Genomic DNA, 22,901 nt, shown 5'->3' on the forward strand with positions numbered 1-22,901 from the left:
TTGACAAGCACATTTGCAGACTCGCCGTCATGATGGACCTACTTTCAACTCCCACATTTTTCGTTTGTGGGAGATGGTACAGCCTCATTAACCCTTTCACTGCCGCTCCCAAGATAACTTCGGTCACAACACATGCACACTCCCTGCCGATCCCGATAATGCTCGTGAAAAAAAAAACAAAAAAAAAACGATGCAAACATGTCATGCCATCTATAGAGAGGCCCCATAAATTCATACAACCTGTAGGGTAAATTTCAAACAACAGATGGAGCGCATGTTTCTACATCCGCGTCGCTTTGCTTTGGTCTCAGCACAGCAGCCAAGGCGAGGCAGCGTGCCACATGCGTCCACGCTTTGACGTAAGAAATTCAAGAACTGTTGATGAATTCAGACTCCAATGATAGTGACAAGGAAGCAGCCTATCTAAGTGTCTTGTCGAGTGATGACAGCGATGAAGAGCCCCTACCACCGAAAAATCCACGTAAGAAGAGGAAATCCGACGGGCGAGATTTCTCCTGGAAGATTTATTTTAGTATAACTAACATTTATAACATTACCCTGAATAAAAATGACATGTCCTGCAAAGCATCCCAGTGCATTACTGGCATAAAATTTCCAGGAAACTAACGTGCAAAAAAAAACCCGGCAGGAAGTGTGCAGCGATGGGTAAAAAAACCTGGCAGTGAAAGGGTTAAGCACTTGCGAATTCACTGCCAGAACCGTAAGCTCCAACAATGTGTTGCCCAGCTTACTGGGACAGTATCTTGTACTTCATTCAGCTTGGCACTCTCCATCCTTGAATCCTTCTCTTCCCAAACCTAGCATACATTCAAGCTGGTTTGGGTACTTGGGCAAACATGCATCCCTTAAACCTCTCAAACAGTGGCTTTAGGCATTCTTGGTAATCAGAGCACTCATGCACTAGCCTGCGAATGTTTCAACCAGCGTCAGGAGATGGCTATACTGAGACAGCTCTCAATTCACTTTCTCCTCTCACACTGACAAGCCCTCTTGGTATCACTTCCTCTACCTCACTCCTCTCTCTCTTGTCAATGCGCTGTTATCTGGCAATAACTGCTGGTTGACACCTCGCCACCACTTTCTTTTGCTCCAACTTCTACCCACCTTCAACATAACCTGGTTTCTGCCTTTGTTGTTTGGCAGGCATGAAGAGGTCAGAGATACCCTTTAATGCTCACACGAGATAGCTTAGCATCCATGTGTCATTAACGATAGTTCCAACATTCTCTCCAAAGGCACCTGGACAAAATGAGCCACTTCACCCGCAAGGAAGGGTGATTTTGAGCTGAGATGAGGGGCATGGACTGGGTGAAGGTTGTTTCAGCGTAAATGCATTCCCAGAGAGGTTATAAAGATGGCCCCCACATTATCTGCAGTGCCATTGACTACGGTTTTCTTGTATACAGTTAATATACTTGTCAACGAAGAGGCAAGCACCAAATGCTTGCAGAAAGGTAGTTGGACTGCGCTGTCATCAAGACTGCACAGTAAAAACTGAACAACCAGCGCAGAAAAACAGGCATGCTCCACAAAAATGTCCAGCCTCCCAGTTTGATATCATCCAGACAAATGCCCTGCTTCACTGCTGTGCAAGACAACTGTGTAAATAGCACAAAGAGAAATACTGCAATCCATTCTGTGTGATGTTATGGCACTTCAATATGCCCACGAAGCTGTTTGTAAATGCCTGCTTCATCACAAGAGTGCATGTTTGGCACAGTTCCAGTGTTCACTGCTGGAAAAGGTAACCGTACATATGTCAAAGAAATGGAATATTAAATTCATTCCACCATTGGCACCATGGCACTGCTTACAGAGGTAGTTCATGTCCAGAGAACTATCCACAAGTACCTGCCTTGACACAAAAGCACATGTTTGCCATAGTTCCAGCCTCAGGCAGTGTCATGCAATTAATTGGGAGACATTCAAGGAAGGAGGGAATAATAATTCCCTCAGAGAACATCTCAAAGCTCATTCACAATTCCATGCGGCCAGATCAAATTTTTAAGCGAGACCTGAGCGACCATATCCTGCACTTAAGGCTCGCACTGGCGACAGCCACACTGAGGCCATTTTCGCAATGCTCCTTTAGACTTGCAGCAGCTGCTATGCAGGAAGAACTGGCTGTTTGTATAAATGCAATCAGGACACACTTTCTTCACCAACATTGGCCAAACATGGGTGTCTCAGAGCAGCCTTCGCTGTGATGCGATGGTGAGGGCCAAAACGCAGCATCTGGTGGAGCAGGTCGAGGAAGGGAGGTTCTAGCTGCGGCACAGCTTGCTCAAGGGAGGTTCCGCAGGAACTAAAGTTTGAGAATGCCTGCCTTGAAACTGCAGCATCAGCTGGCCACTCCTCCTCAGGTGGGAGCCCCATCACATCCAAGATCCGTGTTAGCTGGTCCGTCTCAGAGCGACCCCCAAAGAGTGGCTTGCGGCGTGCCATCTCCGCCAGGATGCATCCACAGCTCCACAAATCCACTGGTGAGCCATAGTTGGCTTGGAGGAGCACCTGTGAAGGTTTTACTAGTCTTAAAAGGGCAGCACTAAAACGCTTGCATAAATAAAGGAAAGCACATAGTATTGTTCCCCTTTGAGACTTAAGCAAGTTACTAGTGTCCTAAGGGCTTCTACTACCTATCTGTTTGCTTTCACATGCATGTACATACTTCATCAATCAATAACCATTATTTTCTGTCTTGACGACTCAGAAAAAGAGCTGATATGCCCACCAAGGTCCTTTCCAGTTAATTTCACATAATTATGTGATATTTGGACTCCTAAGAAGAATTTGTGAGCAGCCACTCATTCAACGAAACATTACCCCAGGCATACATACCTCAGGTGGGCGGTACCAAAGGGTGACGACCACAGGCGTCAATGACATCTCCCGCTCATAGAGACGAGCCAAGCCAAAGTCGGCCAGCTTGAGTTGCTGCTGAGCAGTTACGAGCACATTCTGAGGCTTCAGGTCACGGTGAACAATTCGATGCGAATGCAGGAACTCCACTCCAGTCAGCAGCTGCTTGAGCAGCCAAGCAACGAGTGCAGGGTCTAGGCCTGGCTCTGGGCATCGCTCTAAGAAGCCAGCCAAGTCCTGGTCAATGTGCTCAAAAACAAGGAAGAGGACCAGCTCACGCTCCAACCGGTTGCCATGGCAGATGTCCAGCAAGCGTACCACATTGGGATGCTGTGCAGCATCCAGCTGCCGAAGAAGGCCAATTTCACGCAGAGTTCCAGTTGGGATCCCTTCTTCATTCAGTGACACACGCACTTTCTTGAGAGCAACAAAGCGTCCCTCATTCTGCCGGTCCCGGGCCTTGTATACAGTGCCGAAGGCTCCAGTGCCAATCTGGGCAATTTCCTCATAGGCACTGCCATTTGTGATCCCCTCCACAGCCATGTCTGTTAAACAGGCATCAGCGGCTGGCCTAGACATAATTAAGGACAACCTGGCCAAAAGTGCACACTGCTTCTTTCAGGAACCTGCAAGTACATCATATTCCCAATTAGTGGGATGTCACATTGAAACTAATAAAAAATGAATACTTCTGAATTCCTAGCCATTACTGACTTCCTCAGGTGCTGCTTTGGAAAGAAACTGATGACATCATCGAAGTCAGCAACTGCAAAACATGACTCTTCTGTTGCATTCTACAGAAAGTTTTAGTGTCTCACTAGCAACAGTGGCACCTATCTGGCTACAGGATGCCGACTATAGTGTTGATGAGGTGTTTCATGGGTTTCGATGTGCTTGCAGGAAGTGATTGTTGTTGACCTGTGCTGAAATGGCACAGAACTGGTTATCCCTCTTCTCAACTTTTGCTTTCTTTTCCTTGACTGCATGTATGCAGAAGCTTTGGCACTTGAAAGAAGAAGATGCACAACACAGACAACACAGGAGGAAGACAGACAGACGTCTGTCTGTCTTCTTTCAGTGTTGTCTGTTTTGTGCATCTTCTTTTTTCAAAACCACACATCAGCTAGTCCCTCAGAATGTATTACTAAGCTTGGCACTGTTTACAGTGAGAAAGCATTGACTTTCATGTCAATTGTTGTAACCTGAAAAATATACTCAAAGCCAGGAAACAAATAAGGTGAAACAAAGAGATCCATGGAATTTAAGCACTGTGGAAACAGAAAAAGAGGAATGACAAGTTAAACAAAAGCAAAATGTGACTTTAGGAAGGTAGCAGCCTTGATTCATGAACAAAGTTTTGCACAGCACAATGGACATTTCAGTGGCTGCACTCAAATATATCCTGTCTGCTGCTTGTGTTTATATTCCTTTGATGGTTTCAATATTCTCAATGACATCTCAGCATTTTTAAATGGAGGTGCACTCCATTGTGTTTTCTTTAAAGTTTTTGATAGCTCCCAGCACTGTGTAAAGTAAAAGCATCCAGGCTGCAGAAGCTCATTCTTTCCTAAAATCAATGGGCATACCCCAGTATACTGACTTTCATAGAGGTGCATGGGCCTTATATTTTTTACTGGTGCCTTCTTAAAATCACTACGAGGTCAGCTGCAGTTTGCCGCTGCCTTAAACTAGTCATCAATTTGCCCCATCATGTTCCTGTGAAGCAATTCCAACTGCATGCGACATAAACATAATCACCAGAATACTTTGGGTTGAAAAATGCGCTACCTTAGTGCACACAAAGTGTGTTTTAATGAGAGAGGGCACTGTAAGCCATATATAGTAGGTGCACTTTTACTTACTGTTATACTGCTTTTGGGTCCGAAAGTTGAGCTTTAAGGTTTTAAGAACTGGGAAATGCTGCACAAACATACTTTTGTGTACAAGTACTTATGAACACAAGAATGCACTGTAAGCAGTGTTTAAAAGGCGCACTTTTATTGTTAAAACCTTGAAGTCCCAAAGTTTAGCTTTAGTAGTTATATCTGAACTTGCTTTCGAGGCTACTACTTCTCGCACGGAGGCTTTACCCAGGATAGTTCAGCTGCACAGTTATGTCCGCTAATGCACCCATTCACCATTTAAATTTAAAAGTTCCCGACCTCGGTCATCTAGGCCGGGCTGCTGTGGACACCTGTTAAAGTGGTGCGTAACCACGGAACGGACTGACCAAGGTTTAGGTCCGGTAAATCCCGCCCACTGTTGTGGCTCACAACAATATCTGAAACCTAGATGTCGAACAACACAATATTTGGTTTCGCAGAAAACGGCACGCAACTCTTGCCACGCAAGAAACGCGCATCAGTAAACTTTAATGCTAACCGCGCTGAGTCAGCTCTGTACACATTCACAAAACAGAGGAAGGGAACGAAAAAGACGAAGCGAGCGGACGCAATCGCGTTTGGCCAGCGCGTTCTTGCAGAGAAGCTGGTGCCACGGCCGGCGGCACCATGCTTACAGCTCGCTGCCGGCTGGCCTGCCATGCAGCGTTTCTACAAAATTACTCCAACTAAAATGCGGCCCTGTGAAAGGTGAGACTTCACGCTTTTCTGCTCAGTAGATTTTGTCATGACGCTCACAAACTTACGCTCGCGCTACTTACCGGCGGCGAGCTGGTACTGAATGTTTATGTCCCACGGAGCCTTGCAGTAGGACGTACAATGCCCGATTGCACCTACAGCTAACCTACTTAACCGTCGTAGTACGAGTTACGAATAGCTTCCTGTGAGGAATCAGTGTTCCCGTCATAACGCAATCATTATTTTGGAAGTGGACGCGTCCACCAGGCTTTCATTGTTCCAAGCAGCTATCAAAAGGCGAACCGAAGAAGACCGCATGATGTCGATGGCAATGTGCAAACGCCAAAACAAAACTGGGTCTGAGTAGTCAGGTGGTTATCGCACAGCGCAGTCAGCGTGCATGTTGAAAGCAGCGTCAATAATACGACGGCACACGGACCTTACCTTACTATTGAATAATGCTGTATGTCAAATTGTTCTGAACAAAGATTAACTGGCTTTGCGAAAACGAAACGCATTTTTTTTTTTTTACCTGTCAGAATGTACTATACCTTGCTACAGTCACGTCATGCATTTGGCAGCAGTGCTCGGCAGCACGCATTTCTAATAACAAAATTCCTTTCGCAAGAACCTTTTGTGAGGTAACTGAATCTCGACACCACATTCTTGCTTTTTACCACATGAACTGGTAATGAAGTTATTTCCTGAAAATAGCAAACAAAACTATTCTTTCCAGGGGTGCACTGCTCCATGTTGGTAAACACTGACACGGTCGCTGTGATCGCCTTTGTACTGGCAACAGTAATAATCGTCCTCAGAAGATCTCTCCGCAAGATGGTGATCCTGTGCATCATCTTCCCAATCATGCCGATGCTGACTCTGGTCGCCATCAACAGTCTTCATCCTGGGACTGAACTGCTGGCAACTCTGACAGTGATTGCAATCATCAGTTATCTCCGACGCAAGCTGTTCTACAACTAGAAGAATGCCGCGTAAAAATGCCGACGTTTATTTACTATTTACATGACATGCAGTGAGAAGAAATACTGCACAAACAATACAGGTTGTCAAATTAACATAAATGAACACTCGTGCTACTTAAAAGATCTCAACGTTCATTGTCTTTTGTACAGTTTACACAAACAAAACAATTTGAACATGAACTTTTGTACAGTGTAATGGAATCAGAAAAAAAAAACTCCTGCCAAAGACATTATATTGATGAATTTCCTGGCTGGGTGTAGCAGTGAATAATGATGCCAAGTGGCTTGGTCCAGGAGACTTTAGAGGTGACCACAGAACACCAGACAGCAACTCAGTAAACGGGGGAACACAGAGGGCTGGTGTCAACATAGCTGGCATGGTTGTACAAGTAGTGCCATGAAAGGCCTGTGTCTACCTCACAGCTAACACCGCTGGCTGTAAAGTTCCTGCTCACCCGGAGCATGCCATAAGTTAAAGGGAGCAAGACTCTCACATCACAAGTAATATACAAATATACAAGACACAGACGAGTCATTAAAAAGAACTGTAACCTTTCCTTAGGAAAGTTTGTTTCGTGTGGCATGGGCTGCAACACAGGTTGAATCTCCTGTGTCAGCTACTGGCTTGCCTGCCAGCACCCAAAAACTGAAACACTGGGCCAATGTGACAGCAGCTGCCACAACACTAACAATGAGGTCTCTCTAATGAACAAAACTGTGTGTGAGAGAGAGAAAGAGCAATGAAAGATCAACCTACGCTGCCACACATAGGGGGAAAGGCTTGTTGAGAGCTTTGCTCAGCCTTTGCTTTGACTCTGTTTCCTTTTATTTTCTCCCCAGGAGAGACGAAGCCAGTAAAAGACTCATGTAAAACCGTCCCTCCTGAGTGTAGGGTTGAAATGCAGAGCTCCCAACATGGGGAACCATGTTGCTAATCTCTGAACAGCGATGAGGTGTATAAAACAATAAAATTACATTCTCAGTAACTTTCCCTGCAGTCTGTTCAAGCTGGGAGGCCTGCCCAACAAATGGGACACACGTGGCTAGCCCCAAGTGTGAACAGTTGACAAAGCTTCCTGACGCGTAGCATCATGAGAATGTGTCCTGTACAGGTGGTGCTGAGGTGATGCGTGCGGCTCCTAGCTATTGCTTGGCTGGCGAGAGGTGGGCAGCGAGGAGCCTCGGTGCGATGAATTCTCGGCAGAGGACACTCCTTCTGGGTGCACCATCGCTGGCCGGCCAGGGAAGCCTTGCTGTGAAGCTGCACTCAGCTCGGTTGCCTGCAGGCACGATAGATGGCAGTGGTTTGATTGCTGAGCAAGTTAAACTCCCGACAACACTAAAACACAAATGTGTCTGTCCGTCAAAGATTACGGTACATGCTGGCGTAAAAGCATGCAGCAATATCAGGCAGAAAAGAAAGTTTGCATGAGCGCAGGCAAGCAACTAAGTGGGAATGAATAAAGAAGAAATGCTGACAGAGACTGGAGGCATTTGACAGCATAGAGTAAGAAGTGACAACAAAGTGGCTCAAGAGGCATGCTCCGAAAGTGTATGCAGGTTCTTCACAACATTGATTACATGTCGCTTGGTTGGTGACAATCAGCCCCACAAGGAATGAAGAAAATGCACGGAGCTGCTCTTTCGGCCATAAGACAACAGCTGCAAGAGACAAGCCGGGAGCTGTTAACAACATTGAATTCTATTAAATTCAATGTTCCTTCCACCACTTGCCAATTAAGCAAACCTGGTCAAAGTGATCAAATCATTTTATCTAGAAAGTGAAGCTGTGGAACTACCGAACTCAAATAATGAAAGAGGTGCTCCGGTGTTACGTCAAAGCAGAACCTATGAGAAGCAGCACTTCATGCAAAGCGCAGACAGAGACACATGCAAAAACAGGTTCAATTCCTAACATGTGCTAAGCACAGAGACACAGAGACGCATGCACAAAGAAGAGAACTTCAGTTCCTCCATTGGCATGCTGTCGTGTTAGAAATTTAATTTCTAAAAAAGTAAATAAAGAAAAGCCTTTTTTTTTTCGATTTATGCAGGATCAAAGGACGATTTTTTTTTAATTCGCATGACAACTACAGCAGAGTGTGGATAGAAGGGGAGCGAAAATTTGCTCGAATTATTTGAAATGCAAACTAAAGGTGGCCGGCAGCCTGAACAGAATGAGGGGCTGATGTACTGCAGCACACGTCCCCAAACAAAGGCTGGGGAAAGGGCAGAGTGCAGAAAAACAAATAAAGGAACAAATGTTCCGATTTGCTAGGATGGTGACAGAGCAATGTCATGCATGGTGCAAGCTGGGCAGCGAGAGCAGTGCATGAATGGCAATAACAGAAAGCTGAGCGTGCACACAGCCACACCAGCACCGTAAAAGTCGTGCACTCGATGGGGTCATATGATAAGCTACCATGGCTACTGGCACTCACTGCTCTCCACTAGGCACAAAGCATAGCTGCACTGCCATGCCCCACTGGCCGCAAAATGTTTGCTGCGTGGCCTGTTCGAATTGACTGTTACATATGTATAGTCATGCATAATATCACTGTTTTTTTTTCTCTCTGAAACACATGTGAAAGCTCTCTGAAAGTTAAAATTCAAATTAACCTCATCCTACTGCACTACAAAATGATTCCGTCTGTCTTTCTTTCACTTCAAAAACCACTTACTTGGACTTCACAATTTTGTTGTGGTTCATTTGTTTCAATGACTCTCCACTTCAACTACAAAGCTGTGTTGTGTTGGGTTTTATGGCACATAGGCGACTGAGGCCATCATGTGCCAAGCACAAGGTATTGCAAAAGTTTTTTGTTGAATATTGTAGACATGTAGAAAGTCATCACTGGTGTCATCACCTTTTGAACACATACACAAATTTTAGAAATGGCTACTAGTAAAAGTTTTAAAGGGGGCTGGAAAACCTCAGTAGCTTTCCTTGGCTGGACAAGGATATCGAGACTCCCAACCAATCAAAATAAAAACCTCAGCCTCCTTCTCAGGCGTGAAAAAGAGGCTGAGGTGTATTAGAACTAGAACAGACCAGTGGGTAAAAAATTTTGGAGTAAGAAATCCCGTTTCTTTAAGAAAGCTAAAAACACATGATATATCAACAACTGCATCATCTCCTAAAAGCAGTGTGGGATGAAAAGGGATGTATGATTTCATTATAAAACTGAATAAAGTACTTTTTCCTTAGTTTTTCCAATTTCGTACAAGAGAATAAAATGTGGTTAATCGTAACTTCAACACCGCATTCTTCGCAAATAGGTTGATCTTGTTTAGTGAGTAGGAAATTGTGTGTGAAGTTCGTGTGTCCTATACGAAGACAACAAATAATGACTTCCTTGAAGCGTTCCTTGACTTCCTTGACATCGCACAGTACACGGGCCTCTAGAATTTCTCCTCCAAATAAATTTCAGCCGCCGCGGCCGGGATCGAACCCGCGTCTTTTGGGTCAGCAGCCGAGCACCATAACCACTGAGCCACCACGGCGGCTATTTCTAGAGTGGAGAGCTGTAAGTAAACTAAGGGAGTCTGTAAATAATACTGTTTCTGAGGTTTTCATTTACTATTTTTTTACGGCTAAGCAAACAGCGTAACATTCGGCTGTGAAAATTGATGCACACTGCGGAAGTCTCATTATTTCCTTTTCATGCCCTCGTACTACTGCACTTCCTATGTAGGCATCTGTTTTTGAACCGTCAGTACAAAAGTCCGTAAAACCATTGTATTTTTCCTCGAGTGCAAGAAATTCTTGTACTATATGTTGTTGTGGGGTTTGCTTTTTGTGGAACAGTGAAAGAGGGAAATCGCATTTCGCAGAAAAGTTGTACCATGGAGATAGTGACTCTCGTCTGAGCGCAATGTCAGGTAATGTGTTCAGTACGCCGAGACTCTGGCATATCTCTTCAAAACACAGGAGTAGTGGCTTGGTAGTTTGCGATTTGTTATTAAAGAGTGTTCTGGATGGACACTTTGTAACTATTTCATAACAGATATGTTTCGGTAGGGAACAGATGTTTAGAATGTATGAGCATGTGAGCATGATTTTTCTGTTTGTAAGTGATGGTTCATTAGTTTCAACATAAAGATTGTTTATAGGCGATGTCCTATAAGCACCAGTTGAAAGATATAAACCTAAATAATGCACTGGGTCGAATCGTTTCAAGTACAATGGCCTTGCTGAATCGTATACTATACTACCATAGTCTAAGCAGGATCGTACCACAGAGCGATAAATTTTTAGAAGGCCTGCCCTGTCAGAACCCTAGCGTTTATGTGAGAGGACTTTGAGTATGTTCAGTGATCGAGAAGTTTTCTTTATTAACATGTTAATATGAGGCAGGAAAGTGAGTTTTTTGTCAACTGTTATACCTAAAGAAAAGATTTGTGTTCATTTTTTATGGGCAACTCGGTTTTGTTCAGATGCAGGGTCGAATTTGCCTGTAATCCTCGTTTGAGTGAGAAAATAATGGCTACTGTTTGCTGAGCTGAAAACTGGAAACCGTTTCTGTCTGCCCATGATGGTAGTTTGTTTATTGTTAACCGTGTTTGTCTTTCACATGTTGATTTGTTAGAGGATGTGCAAGCTATCTCGAGGTCGTCTACATAAAGTGAATACATAACGGACCTAGATATTATTTTGTTAAGAGAATTCATTTTTACAATAAAGAGAGTTGTGCTTAAAATACACCCTTGAGGCACTCCATTTTCCCGAATAAAATTCCTCAAAAGGGTTGAACCTAATGGTTTTTATCTAAATTAACGGTTAGATAAAAAGTCTTTAATGGAGTTCAGCATTCTGCCACGGATGCCGAGTTCAGCTAAGTCCTGAAGAATCCCGAACCTCCAGGTTGTATCATACGCTTTTTCTAAATCAAAAAAGACAGCAAGACAGTGTTGTTTGTGTATAAAAGCTTCTCTGACAGTATTTTCAAGATGGACTAGGTGATTTGTAGTGGAACATCCCTTTTTAAAACCACACTGATGGATATCAAGAGGTTCACAGGACTGAAGAACAAAGGTTAATCTTATATCCAGGACACTTTCAAAGGATTTGGCGAGGCAACTGGTAAGGGCTATGGATCTATAGCTGCTAGGAGACGTTGGGGGTTTACTAGGTTTAAGAAACTGTACAATAATAGCTTTTTTCCAGGCCTCAGGTATTTTGCCTGATATCCAGACTGTGTTAAAGAACCTTAAAAGCGCTTCTACGGCAGGCTCGGAAAGATGGGCAAGCATTTCATAATGTATTTGGTTGGATCTTGGAGCAGTTTTTTTTCCGGCAGACAGTACTCTATTTCTTGATTTCTTGGAGATTGTTGTACTATCGGGGACAAAAGTGGTATACTCCACGCGACCGGAGCCGGAGCAACGGAAAACTGCGTTTCAACGCCATCTGAAGGCGGCATCTCTGACCCAGACAGCCAATCTGTGACCTTTATTATCAGCAGGCATGTCGCTTGACTCGTTTCAATGTTTCGTGCTTTTGCTTGCCAAAATGCCGAGCGGCGCCGCAGCAGTAGCAATCTGGTGGCCCTCTTTTCATTTTGTGTCTTCTTTTTTTCAATGCGCGTTCGAGATACGGCTTGAGAGCCGGCGCGCGCACCGTCATTATGCGATCAAATGCCCATGCGCGCATGGCTAACTTGTCGTGTAAGCAGCGCATTTTTGAATCATTGAAACGAGCCGAGCGGCAGGCCTGCTTATAATAAAGATCACAGATTGGCTATCTGGGTCCGAGATGGCGCCTGTAGATGGCGTTGCAACGCAGTTTTCCGTTGCTCCGGCTCCTGCCGCGTGGAGTATACCACTTTTGTCCCTGATAGTACTTTCCACTAGCACCTCCACTTGTTGGAAGTCTTTTTGTTTTCTGGCTGTGTTTTTGTGTTCTAAAAAAGACTGCGTATAGTGTGATGAACTTGAAACTGCAGCGAAATGTTCCCCCAATATGTCTGCCTGTTCCCCTGTGCTTGTTTGTGGGCCAGGTGTTGTCAATAAAGGAATTGTGAATGGTGAAAAGCTGCCATTTAATTTTCAAACCTGCTCCCACATTTTTTTAGATGTGATTTGACTGTTTATAGAAGAGACGTAACTCTGCCATGATGATTTCTCGGCACTGCGACAGACGTACCGAGCTTTAGCTCTTGCCTTTTTAAAATTTATGAGATTCTCATGTGTTGGATACCTGCGAAACTTACCCCAAGCTCTATTTTGTTGTTTTTTTGCTTCCTTGCAGTCTTTTGTCCACCAGACTTTGTGATTTTGTGACCACACTCCTGACGACTGTGGAATAGCTAAGTGTGCGGTAGTTATGATACAATTTGTAAACTTTTCATTTATCTTTTCATTTATCGTTGGTGAGATTTTCTAAAACTGTATTTTCTAAAGTTGCCTTTGCTCTAAAAAGTGACCAGTCGGCGAGGTGAAGCTTCCAGCGCCATGGTTTTGTTGGGATTATTTCTGGTGAGGAAGTTGAAGTGATTAGCATAGGGAGGTGATCACTGGCATATAGGTTGTCAATTACATCCCATTTAAAATCGTTAAAAACAGATGATAAACTAAATGACAAATCTAAACAGGTCATTTTCCCCGAGGTAGGGGAGCAAGCAGTATGTGGCTTTTTCTGTATTTAAAAGACATAAATTACTTGTGAGGATGAAATCTTTGATTATTTGACCCCTACAGTCACAGCGCTCGCTTCCCCAAAAAGGGAAGTGAGCATTAAAATCCCCAACTACTAAATATGGTTCTGGAAGTTCATCGATGAGGTTTTGTAGATCGTGGACTGTTAGTGTAAAATGTGGAGGAATATATACAGAACAGATAGAAATTGTTTTATAGCTGATGACACTGACCGCAACGGCTTCAAGTTTTTTTGGGGGGTTTGATTTCTCTAGCAGGAACACCGCTTTGTACGACAATAGTGATGCCTCCCGAGAGTCTATTTGCCTGCTCGCAATCGCGTCTAAAAGTTTTATAATATCCAAGAATATTTACATGTTGTGGACCAAGATTGGTTTCCTGAAGACATAAAGCTACAGGTAACATTGACCCTAGAATATGGGTTATGTCACTGTAATTTTTTAGGCGTCCTCTACAGTTCCACTGTATTAAAAAAAGTCATGTTTGTGTGTTTTGGGTGGGAATGGAAGAAATTGACTTCGATTTTGGGCCTGTAATGAGGGCTCGGTCTTTTTTGTGCTCAAGAGAGCTGTTCCGCCGCAGCAACGCGGGCGGATTGGGAGTTATGTCCATCACCTCACAGGAGGTGCTGAAGGACCGCGGAGATGCCGTGGGTGTGTGGGTGTCAGGCCTCCCCCGGGAGGGGGAAGTCCTGCGGGGTGCCGACCCGTGGGCCGGTGCTCCCTGTTTTAGAGATGGCAGGGCAGCCTGCTCTGCATCTGTCCGGGGCGCAGATGGCCCTGCGTCAGGCTCCCTATGCGTGGCCTGGGCAGCTGCCGAAGGCCGGTGTGGTGTGCCGCCCCATCATACCGCATCGGCGAAATTTGCTCTTGCTGTGAAGAGGAATGTGCCTTGTGTTTGTCTGAATTGTTGACGTGCTTCCTTGAAAGTTCTCTTTTGTTTTTATGGTTATTATCTCCTTTTCTTTCTTCCAGGTCGGACACGACCTTGATTGGTTGGTTGGTTTATGGGCTTTAACGTCCCAAAGCGACTAAGGCTATGAGAGACGCCGTAGTGGAGGGCTCCAGAAATTTCGACCACCTGGGGTTCTTTAAAGTGCACTGACATCGCACAGTACACGGGCCTCTAGCATTTCTCCTCCAAAGAAATTCAACCGCTGCGGCCGGGATCGAACCCGCGTCTTTCGGGTCAGCAGCAGAGCGCCATAACCACTGAGCCACTGCGGCGGCCGGACACGACCTTGAGTACGTGGGGTGATCCCCTTCACAGTTAGCGCACTGCGGTGCAGCATTGCAATTCTCGGATTCATGATCCTGTAATGAACATCTGGCACAGGTTTTGCGGCCACGACAACTATGAGAGCCATGACCAAATTTTTGACATCTGAAGCAGCGGCGAGGATCTGGGACAAAGGGTCATACAGTTACTTTCAAATATCCTACTTCTATGGATTCTGGGAGCTGGCTAGAGGCAAAAATGAGGACTATATGCTTTGTGGGTATTTCTTTATTATCTTTATGGGTGTTTATTCTTTGGACTTCAGTGACGTTTTGTTCTTTAAGGCCCTCCAGCATCAGTAAAACCCCCTCCGGGGCATGTTGGTTCATAGCTGGCAAGAATAAGCTGGCAGAAGCGCCTGTTCATAGCTGGCAGAAGCGCCTGTCCTGTCGTTTTTCCTCCTTCTTTGTGTCGTCTTGTTGCGCTTTTATTCTTGCCCTCCAGCATTTCTTCCTCGGTGAGATTCAAGAAATTATATTCTGAAATGACACCTTTGACTGTGTTCAGTGCACTAATAGAGACAGCAATTTTTCCTAAGTTTGTTAAATGACCAAAAAATCGGTTTTCAAAAGTGACGTTTCTGGAATCTCCAGCTATTATTTTCCAATTGTACCAATTTTTTGCTTCAACAAATCAGCATTTTAACCATGATATTAAATTGAGATCATGGTGTGAGCTGAATTTATGCAGGAGCAGAAAATTCAATGGCATGAAAATTTTGGACATCTGGCTGTCTTAGTATGTCGATATCTCAACATCTAGGACAGATAGAGATGTCATATTGTTTGTTAAAGAAAGCTGAAGGCAAAATGTGTGCAATAATCGAAGCAGATTTGTTCAATCGCACTTCAAAAATTTATAATTTCGCAAAGTTTATCGATGCATTCCACTCACGCCTTGAATATTGATATTCCAAGTGCTGTAAAATTACTAATGAGGGTAAAATAGAAAAATGGTTCTGAATTATTGCACTCGTTACCCACCATACTGTGTAGCCATGGGTTAAAAATGACTTTTCATTGAGCAGTTTTTTTTGCACCGGGGTACTAATGAATGACTAGTTAAAATTAGTTATCTTGGGAACCAACTAATTTATGAGAAAGGTAATTTCATTGTTGAAATCGGTACAAAAAACTGAGCAAGGTGGTGTAGTTTCAGTAGGATTGGACTAAAAATAAAGAAAATAGGTCTAAGACCAGTGTCTCCCCTTATTCTTCAGACTTCAGTGACGTTTTGTTCTTCAAGGCCCTCCAGCATTTCTTCCTCGGTGAAATTCAAGAAATCATATTCTGAAATGACCCCTTTGACTGTGTTCAGTGATCGATGTGCACTAACCGAGACAGCAATTTTTCCTAAGTTCGTTAAATCTGATTGTTTTGAATATTGTGTTTGGCCATGGATCTGGAGGAGGATGTCGCCGCTGACTAGTTTTGTTACCTTGTAGCCAAGGCCCAAGGCTTCAGTCAGAGATTTAGAGACTATGAACGGGGCTATTTTTCTGGGTAGGATTTCCACTTCTTCGCTATGTATGACATGATATTTCGGGAACATTTCCTGTTTTTTGGTTATGAACTGAGCAGTTACTTCGGTCCGCCCTCTTTTCTGAGGGCGATCACATTGTGGGGGAGCGGGAGCCATAGAATGTATGCGTTTTTTAGCTGTGGTGCCAGCCACCCACCATGGAGCCCAACGAGGGGATGCGGCAGGAACTTGAAAGCAAGCCCTGCCCATGCCAGTTGTACACCCCAACTATAACCCAGTATGACGTAACCCAGGGTAGTTCGCCACACAAGGTTAACCCTCGCCGCCTGGAAAAAGGAAAAAGCCAATAAGAGAGGAGACGACAGGAAAGTTTTAAGAAAGAAAATAGGAAAGTGAAAGATGAAGGGGAGGACAGGAAAAGGCGACTGCCGATTTCCCCCGGTCAGGTTAGGCCGGAGGTGCCATCTACAGGAAGCTGGGGCCAAAGTGGTGTGTTGCCTCCGCCGAGGGCCCTTAAAGGTCCAAACGCTCGGCATCGGCTCAACCACCAGGATCCCCTTTTCCCCGAAAACGGCAATGCCACACATGGCTAAGCGCGGATGCTCGGGTCCGTGGTGGCGCACTGCTCACCATCATCCCCCTGCGGGGATGTCCCTGCGGATGCTCAGGTACCCGTGGTGTCACCACTCACCAACGTCTGCATGCTGTAGACGCCCCCCTGCGGGGAACTTCAACTACAAAAGGTGAAACTCCACACACCCAATTTTGATGTGATGATGCTCAATGTACTGATGCTTGATTGCATGATGAAGTACACTGGCCAACCTACGCAGCCTGAGGCCAGAGAATAGTGTGCCATCACATGTGACACTTGGTCAATCATTTTGGTTTTGGCTCCGATTTCTTTTATAGTTGGGATTGCTTTTTCGTCACCGCATTTATTGCTAATGTGAGCTTGCCTGGTGTGGCTGGTGATCGGCACTTGGCTGCGCTGTGGAGGGGAAGCCGAGTGGGAAACCCAGTGGCACTCCGGCATGCTTCTCCATGGAACAGCCCTGCGCAAGTTACGCAGTAGGACAGAAATTGAGATGCGTCTCTTTACATTATCAATGCTTAGTGAAAGATATGCAAGAACCCTTGTGAGGAAGGTTCAATAATTTTTCATGTGCAGAATCACATGCTGTAGCTTGGTCAGCTGGGAACACTAAGGCTTTCAAATGTGCTCACTCACTTGCCCGCTCACTCATGCACGCATGCACCTTTTTTAAAATGAACAAACCTAGCAAAAGAGTTCAGAACAGCAGTGCCAAGGCTTCAGTCATTTTTTTTTTTTTTTCCAGCATTGGTCTAAACAAGCTCTGAACCAAACAGTGGAGTTCTACAGAAACGCACAATGCACACATAATCCACACATTTTACAGCTACTTTCAAAACCATAGCATGGACCCTTTAACCCTTTGACTGTTTTTGCCGTACGGGTACTACGGCCGCATTCCGTCCCACGGCGTTTTTGCCGTTCGGGCACTGCGCTGACCGCTCGTTTGAAATTTCGCGCCTTTCTGAAAAGATGCGTGCTCTGGGATGTGCTGCCATCTTCTGAGAAGTACAAGAACTGCCAAGATAGAGCTTATGTTACCATCTTCCGGCAAAAAAAGCAAACTTCGTGTGGCTATCGGTGTTGGCCGTGGATTGCAACGGCGCGACCACACACCGTGGACGCGGCGTCGTGGTTTCAGTTTCTCTTTTCGCAATCGCAACAGAAGCGCAAAATTTGACTTTTGTGTTTGCTGGGACTTTAGTTCTTTCTCGGAGGTGCTGCTGCCACCTTCAGCAACTTATAAAAAAATGTTACAAAATTGCCTATGCTACAATCTTATGGAAGAAAAAATTCTTATTGTGACCTCAGCTCGCCCGCGCACTTTCGGATGCTCTGTGAGATTGCACCGATGCTCCGTGAGATCGCACCGGAAACGCCAAAGCTGATTTCTATCTTTGCCGAAACCCTTCCGGAGGCCCGTAGACCTGATGTTTATCTTTGTTGAGACTCTCTCGGTTTATCAGCCCTCACGGAGTGTCATTGCTCTCCAGTTTAGTTAAAGCTTGTGGCGGTTCGGGTGCCTAGTAGCACTGCGTTATGGCTGCACAGGCTGCATTCCCTTTGGAATGCAGCCTGCCACTTTGCCATTTTTGTTTGTTTTTCAAGGATCCTATGTAGTATTGAAAATTTTCATCGTTTTTATTGATGCTGTAATTGTAATCATCTCTCTATACATTTTTCGCCTATTTATTCTAACTTTGTGAGTTTTATTTGTTTGAAATCGCCAATAAAAAAATTTGACACTGAGGGCGAATTTTTTTCGAGAATATTCGACAGTCAAAGGGTTAAGTGCCTTGTCAACACTGTACTGTCACACAAATACATGTACGACATATATTGTCACAGCAGCGCAACACTCTCCTAATGCAAGTTCATGTTGTCCAGCATTATCGTTCAAATAAAATTGCACTTTTGTAACAACAGATCCGTAACTAGATTCATCGGCTAAGGAGCCATGTGCATGTGCTTATGTTTATACTATGCAACTCTTCTGTGAAATAATGCATGTTCTATTCTACTTCTCTTCCCTTCACACACACACAGGTACACACCGAAGACGCAGACATGCTTGCCCTCGTGGCAAAGCTCATGCTTGCAGCTGCGTTTGCCTCTGCAGTGGCCTGGGACACAAGAGGCACGGGAGGGCTGGACGTAGGCACCATGGGAGAGGCCGTACCCCCGCCCAGGGGCCCTAACAGGCGTGCACTGACAGCCAGCAGTTGGTCCCGGCGCGCCTGCAGGCCACTGATGCGGGACTCCAGCTCCATGTTCTCCGAGCGCAGCTGGTGCAGACATGACAGCAGTGATGCGACTGCAACAGGCACACGCCACGTAAGTAAGGCACGCTTCCATCAACTCGTCTGCAAGTCTTTTTTTTTTATGCATTGAGCTGCAATTTTTCAGTATGGATGACCAACTAGCCTGCACCTTTACGCTTCCATTTCTGTGAATAGAGCAGATGTGGAAGTCACTGCGTGTCTCGAGAGATGGGGTTGTCCACTTCTAAGGTAAACACATATGCATGCATGCTTGGTACTTGCGAACTAATGAGCATGTGCAGACAGCGCGAGAGGTGGCTGGTGTGGTTTCCTTGTACTACATGCACAATAATGAGGACACCAATCTTCATGAGGACATCACACCTCACACTCCTGCATACACCTTAGAAGTGGACCACCTTGTACAGGTGCTGTCAGAAGTAAATTGAAGGCAATATTAATAAAAAAAATTAATCATTAATAAAGAGAAAAAGAATTGAAATTATTTAAGTCAGATGGCATTGATTTAAAACAGCACAATCATTCGGCAACACACTTTTACGTTGTTTAATTATGGAACTTGTCAAAAGGAGCAGGCAAGTTCTCCATGACAGTTATTTCATTACGCATGCAGTATGAATGCAAAAAAAATTAAAAATGGAAGGCTCATGACAGCATGGGGACAGGAACTGCTGAAATGTTAGTGGTGCGTGTGTGCTACCATGATCACTATCATGATCAGTTGGGCAGCTATCATGATTGCTGCCTGACTGCACAGACACAGCTAAAAGGGCAAGCAAGAAAAAGTAGCAGCACTTCACTCACTGTCAAAGTGCTGGGCCTGCCTCATGAGAAAGCTGGAGCCCTGGTCCCATTGACGCTCCAGCAGCTGCTCCAGTGTTTGCGGAAGCAATCTGCCAAAGCAGCAACATGTACAGAGTGAGCGCAAAGATGGATAATGCTTGCCTGTGCTCAAAACACTCGAGAGTGTGCACTGGGAGAGAGCAGCACCCAGGTACAGATGAGTGATTGTGTAAAACGGAGTCTGCAGGTACCAGTTAATAACAAGTGCCAGCAATTACATGCAACTCCTCTGCATGCAGGTCTGAATGCATCCCTCTAAATGAGGACAAGGAGCTACAGCGTCACTGAAAGGACTTTTTTCTTTTTTGGTTGCAACAACAGACCGGCAGTGAATGCTGTAGAAGCCCAAAAATGCTAAAAATGAAGAAAATATTTAAAACAGATCACTGCCCACCATTACTACAATGCAATAAAGTAAGTACATATTGTCACGGCTAGACAGTCAGGACAGCCAGGACACGGTTTTACTGGGAAGCGCCAGGTAGCAGCGAACTCCCGAGCGGAACAAGAAGAAGCGACGACGAAGAAGAAGCACTGCCCGCCACCATGGCTAAGGCTAGCCAGAATAGCGGTTCAGGCCGTTCGGCCGGAAGACCGCGCCACGAGAATTCCCAGGAATGTGGCATTGCTCCCCCCCTCTGGAAAGGGCCGCCCTCGGCGCGGCAGGGCGTGTGGACCGACAGCCGTTTCCCCGGGCACGGGATTTTGGGGCACGAACACCTGTTGTTCATGGAGTGCCCGTGCAGAGGTGCAGTAGTCCTGGTGCATATAGCAGTTATCGGCGATTACTGGTATTTCAGTAGAAGCCAATCACGGGCTCTTCGTCGGTGGGCTCGTCGGGTCAGGTGGTCGTTGGTCTCGTCGTCGCTGCAAATTGTCGAGTGGAGGCTCTTGTCTCTTTCTAGCTGCGGTGAACCTACCCCCCAGAGGACGCCGTCTTCAGTTTTCCTGCCGTGGGAACGTACCTCTGAATTCGCCAGAGGTCGACAGGCAGCTGGGAAAAGAGAATCTCCTTGGCGATGGGGATCGAGACCGACGTCATGGCATAGTCTGAGCCTGCAAGTTGGACGTCAGGTACTGCTCAATCTCCTGAGGTTGCTTGCCGTAGCATGGTCAAGGAGCGTCTGAAGCAAAACCCCTTAAACCCATTCGACGATAGGGGCAGTGGCGCAGGATGTGGCCGGGCTCACCGCAGTGGTAACAGAGTGGCCGGTCCCTCGGCGTTCTCGACACGTCCGCTTTACGCATGGCGGGCCGGAATTCCTGCGGCACGGTGGTGGGCACAGCTGGACGTGGGTACTGCACAGCCGGCACAGGTGAAAAAGCTTGTGCCACTGCCGCAGGCCGTCAAAGTGCCTCGCTGTAGGTCATGATATAGGGTTGCGGCTCCGGAACAACTGGTGCTGGCTGCACCACTAGCCGGATTTCATCCCGCACCACGTCCGACAGTGCGGCGACGCTGGCCTGTGGAGCTTCGAAGCGGAGTTTCGCGAGTTCTTCACGAACGATGCTCCTGACGAGCTCTTGAAGATCTTCAGCAGGCAGATTTGAGCGGCTGCCATACTAGCCTGCCGGCCATACTGCGCGCCGTGTTCCTGCAAGAAGCGCTCCATGCTCATTGCCTCCCTTGTAAAATCAGCCACTGTCCTTGGAGGGACGCGGACAAGTCCAGCAAACAGCTGTTCCTTAACAACCCGCATTAGGTGCCACACTTTCTTGGCCTCGGCCATAGCAGGGTCGGCTCGATTGAAGAGGCACATCATGTCCTCAACGAACATGGTGACGCTCTCATTTTGCTGCTGCGACCTCGAGTGCAGAGCGACTAACGCCTTCTCTTTTCTTTCACTGGTGCCGAATGTCACCAGCAACTCGCGACGAAAAACTTCCCAGGTGGCAAAAGAGGTCTCGTGGTTCTCGAACCAGATCTTTGCTGAGTCCTCTAGCGCGAAGTAGACGTTCCTCAACTTGCGCTCACCGTCCCACTGGTCGAAGGCTGCCACACAGTCGAAACTGGCCAACCAATCTTCAACGTCCTCGAACCTGTCACCGTGGAACGTCGGAGGTGACCACGGCACGTGGAGTACGAACGGCGCGTCAGCTCCAAAACGTTGAGTGGTATGGCTACCAGTGGTGGATGTCATATTCCTTGCCGGTTTTGTCAGGCCGCTGAACTCTGGCTGTAGGCCTCACAGACGGCGGCTCGCTTTGTGGTCGGGGGTTCTGTCCACGCACTGAGAACTAGCTTCAAAAGCGTCTTCGGAGTCAGTGTACATGGGACGTTACCCAGCCGGCTCCACCAAATATGTCACAGCTAGACAGTCGGGACAGCCAGGACACCTTTTACTGGGACGCTCCAGGCAGCAGCGAATTCCCGAGTGGAACACGAAGAAACGACGACCAAGAAGAAGCACTGCCCGCCACCATGGCTAAGGCTAGCCAGAATAGCGGTTAAGGCAGTTCGGCCGAGAGACGGCGCCACGAGAATGCCCAGGAATGTGGCAATATAAATAAAACAAGAAGTCAACAAGGCACACACAAAAAAGCACAATTTTGCATACAATTGGTTTGGTTTGGTTTGGTTTATGGGGTTTAACGTCCCAAAGCGACTAAGGCTATGAGAGACGCTGTAGTGGAGGGCTCCGGAAATTTCGACCACCTGGGGTTCTTTAACGTGCACTGACATCGCACAGTACACGGGCCTCGAATTTCTCCTCCAAAGAAATTCAGCCGCTGCGACCGGGATCGAACCCGCGTTTTGCATACAATTAACAAAACCACGAACGTACACCAGTAAGCAAGACAAAATGTTCTGCATTCGTACCCAGCTACATCAAACTACCACTTATAATGGGCAACTGACACAAACTCTTCATATTACCTGAGGTAAGCATACACAGAACAAGTTGGCTGCTTTCCTTCAGCACAGGGACATGAGCAAATTCCTCTTTTCACCCTTTCAATGACTACTTATTATCATTACAATACGGGCACAATATTATGTTCTGCATTTCTCCAAGCACTTGGCATGCGTATGTAAAAGGAGGGACAGCAGGCTAGGGACGACGGGACGCTCGCTACCAGATCTGATTTTAACAGCTGCCAGTAGTCGGTGCCCCCTCCCCTCTTCCACTCGTCCCTTGTTAAGTGTCGCACGAAACGTGCCGCTACGCCTGAAGAAACAGCACAACGTGGAAGATTTCCTTCACACTGTGGGAAAGTTGCTGTCCTCAAAGCATGCCAACCACAGAATGCCTAGCACAGTAGAACTCCTCAACATTAAATGCCAATATTACAAGTTAAAAAAAAAGTAATACTTTCAATT

At 46.0% G+C, this 22,901-nt stretch overlaps 2 protein-coding genes across 8 annotated transcripts in view; both read right to left on the reverse strand.

The window, feature by feature from the left end:
- Window positions 1-1,554: 1,554 nt before the first annotated feature.
- LOC149341333 (cyclin-dependent kinase 6-like) lies at window positions 1,555-5,783 on the reverse strand. Its single transcript, XM_089543373.1, has 3 exons — window positions 5,543-5,783; window positions 2,860-3,506; window positions 1,555-2,532 (listed from the first exon to the last, which is right to left on the reverse strand). The coding sequence occupies exons 2-3, from the start codon at window positions 3,457-3,459 to the stop codon at window positions 2,164-2,166; spliced, it is 969 nt and encodes a 322-aa protein (XP_089399499.1). The 5' UTR covers window positions 3,460-3,506; window positions 5,543-5,783; the 3' UTR covers window positions 1,555-2,163.
- A 662-nt stretch (window positions 5,784-6,445) lies between these two features.
- The window catches only part of LOC149341334 (uncharacterized), a 52,537-nt gene continuing 36,081 nt past the window's right edge, over window positions 6,446-22,901 (reverse strand). For all 7 annotated transcript variants that reach the window (XM_089543372.1, XM_089543367.1, XM_089543371.1 and 4 more), the window contains 4 exons: window positions 19,541-19,629; window positions 18,509-18,768; window positions 16,814-16,914; window positions 6,446-7,717 (listed from right to left, as the gene is read on the reverse strand). In XM_089543372.1, coding sequence (XP_089399498.1) covers window positions 7,582-7,717; window positions 16,814-16,914; window positions 18,509-18,768; window positions 19,541-19,629 — 586 coding nt within the window. In that variant the 3' untranslated portion in view covers window positions 6,446-7,581. The remainder of the gene's footprint in view (window positions 7,718-16,813; window positions 16,915-18,508; window positions 18,769-19,540; window positions 19,630-22,901) is intronic.

Source organism: Amblyomma mixtum, chromosome 5 (genome assembly GCF_055824585.1).
Source record: "Amblyomma mixtum isolate Tamu chromosome 5, ASM5582458v1, whole genome shotgun sequence".
Lineage (NCBI taxonomy): Eukaryota > Metazoa > Arthropoda > Arachnida > Ixodida > Ixodidae > Amblyomma > Amblyomma mixtum.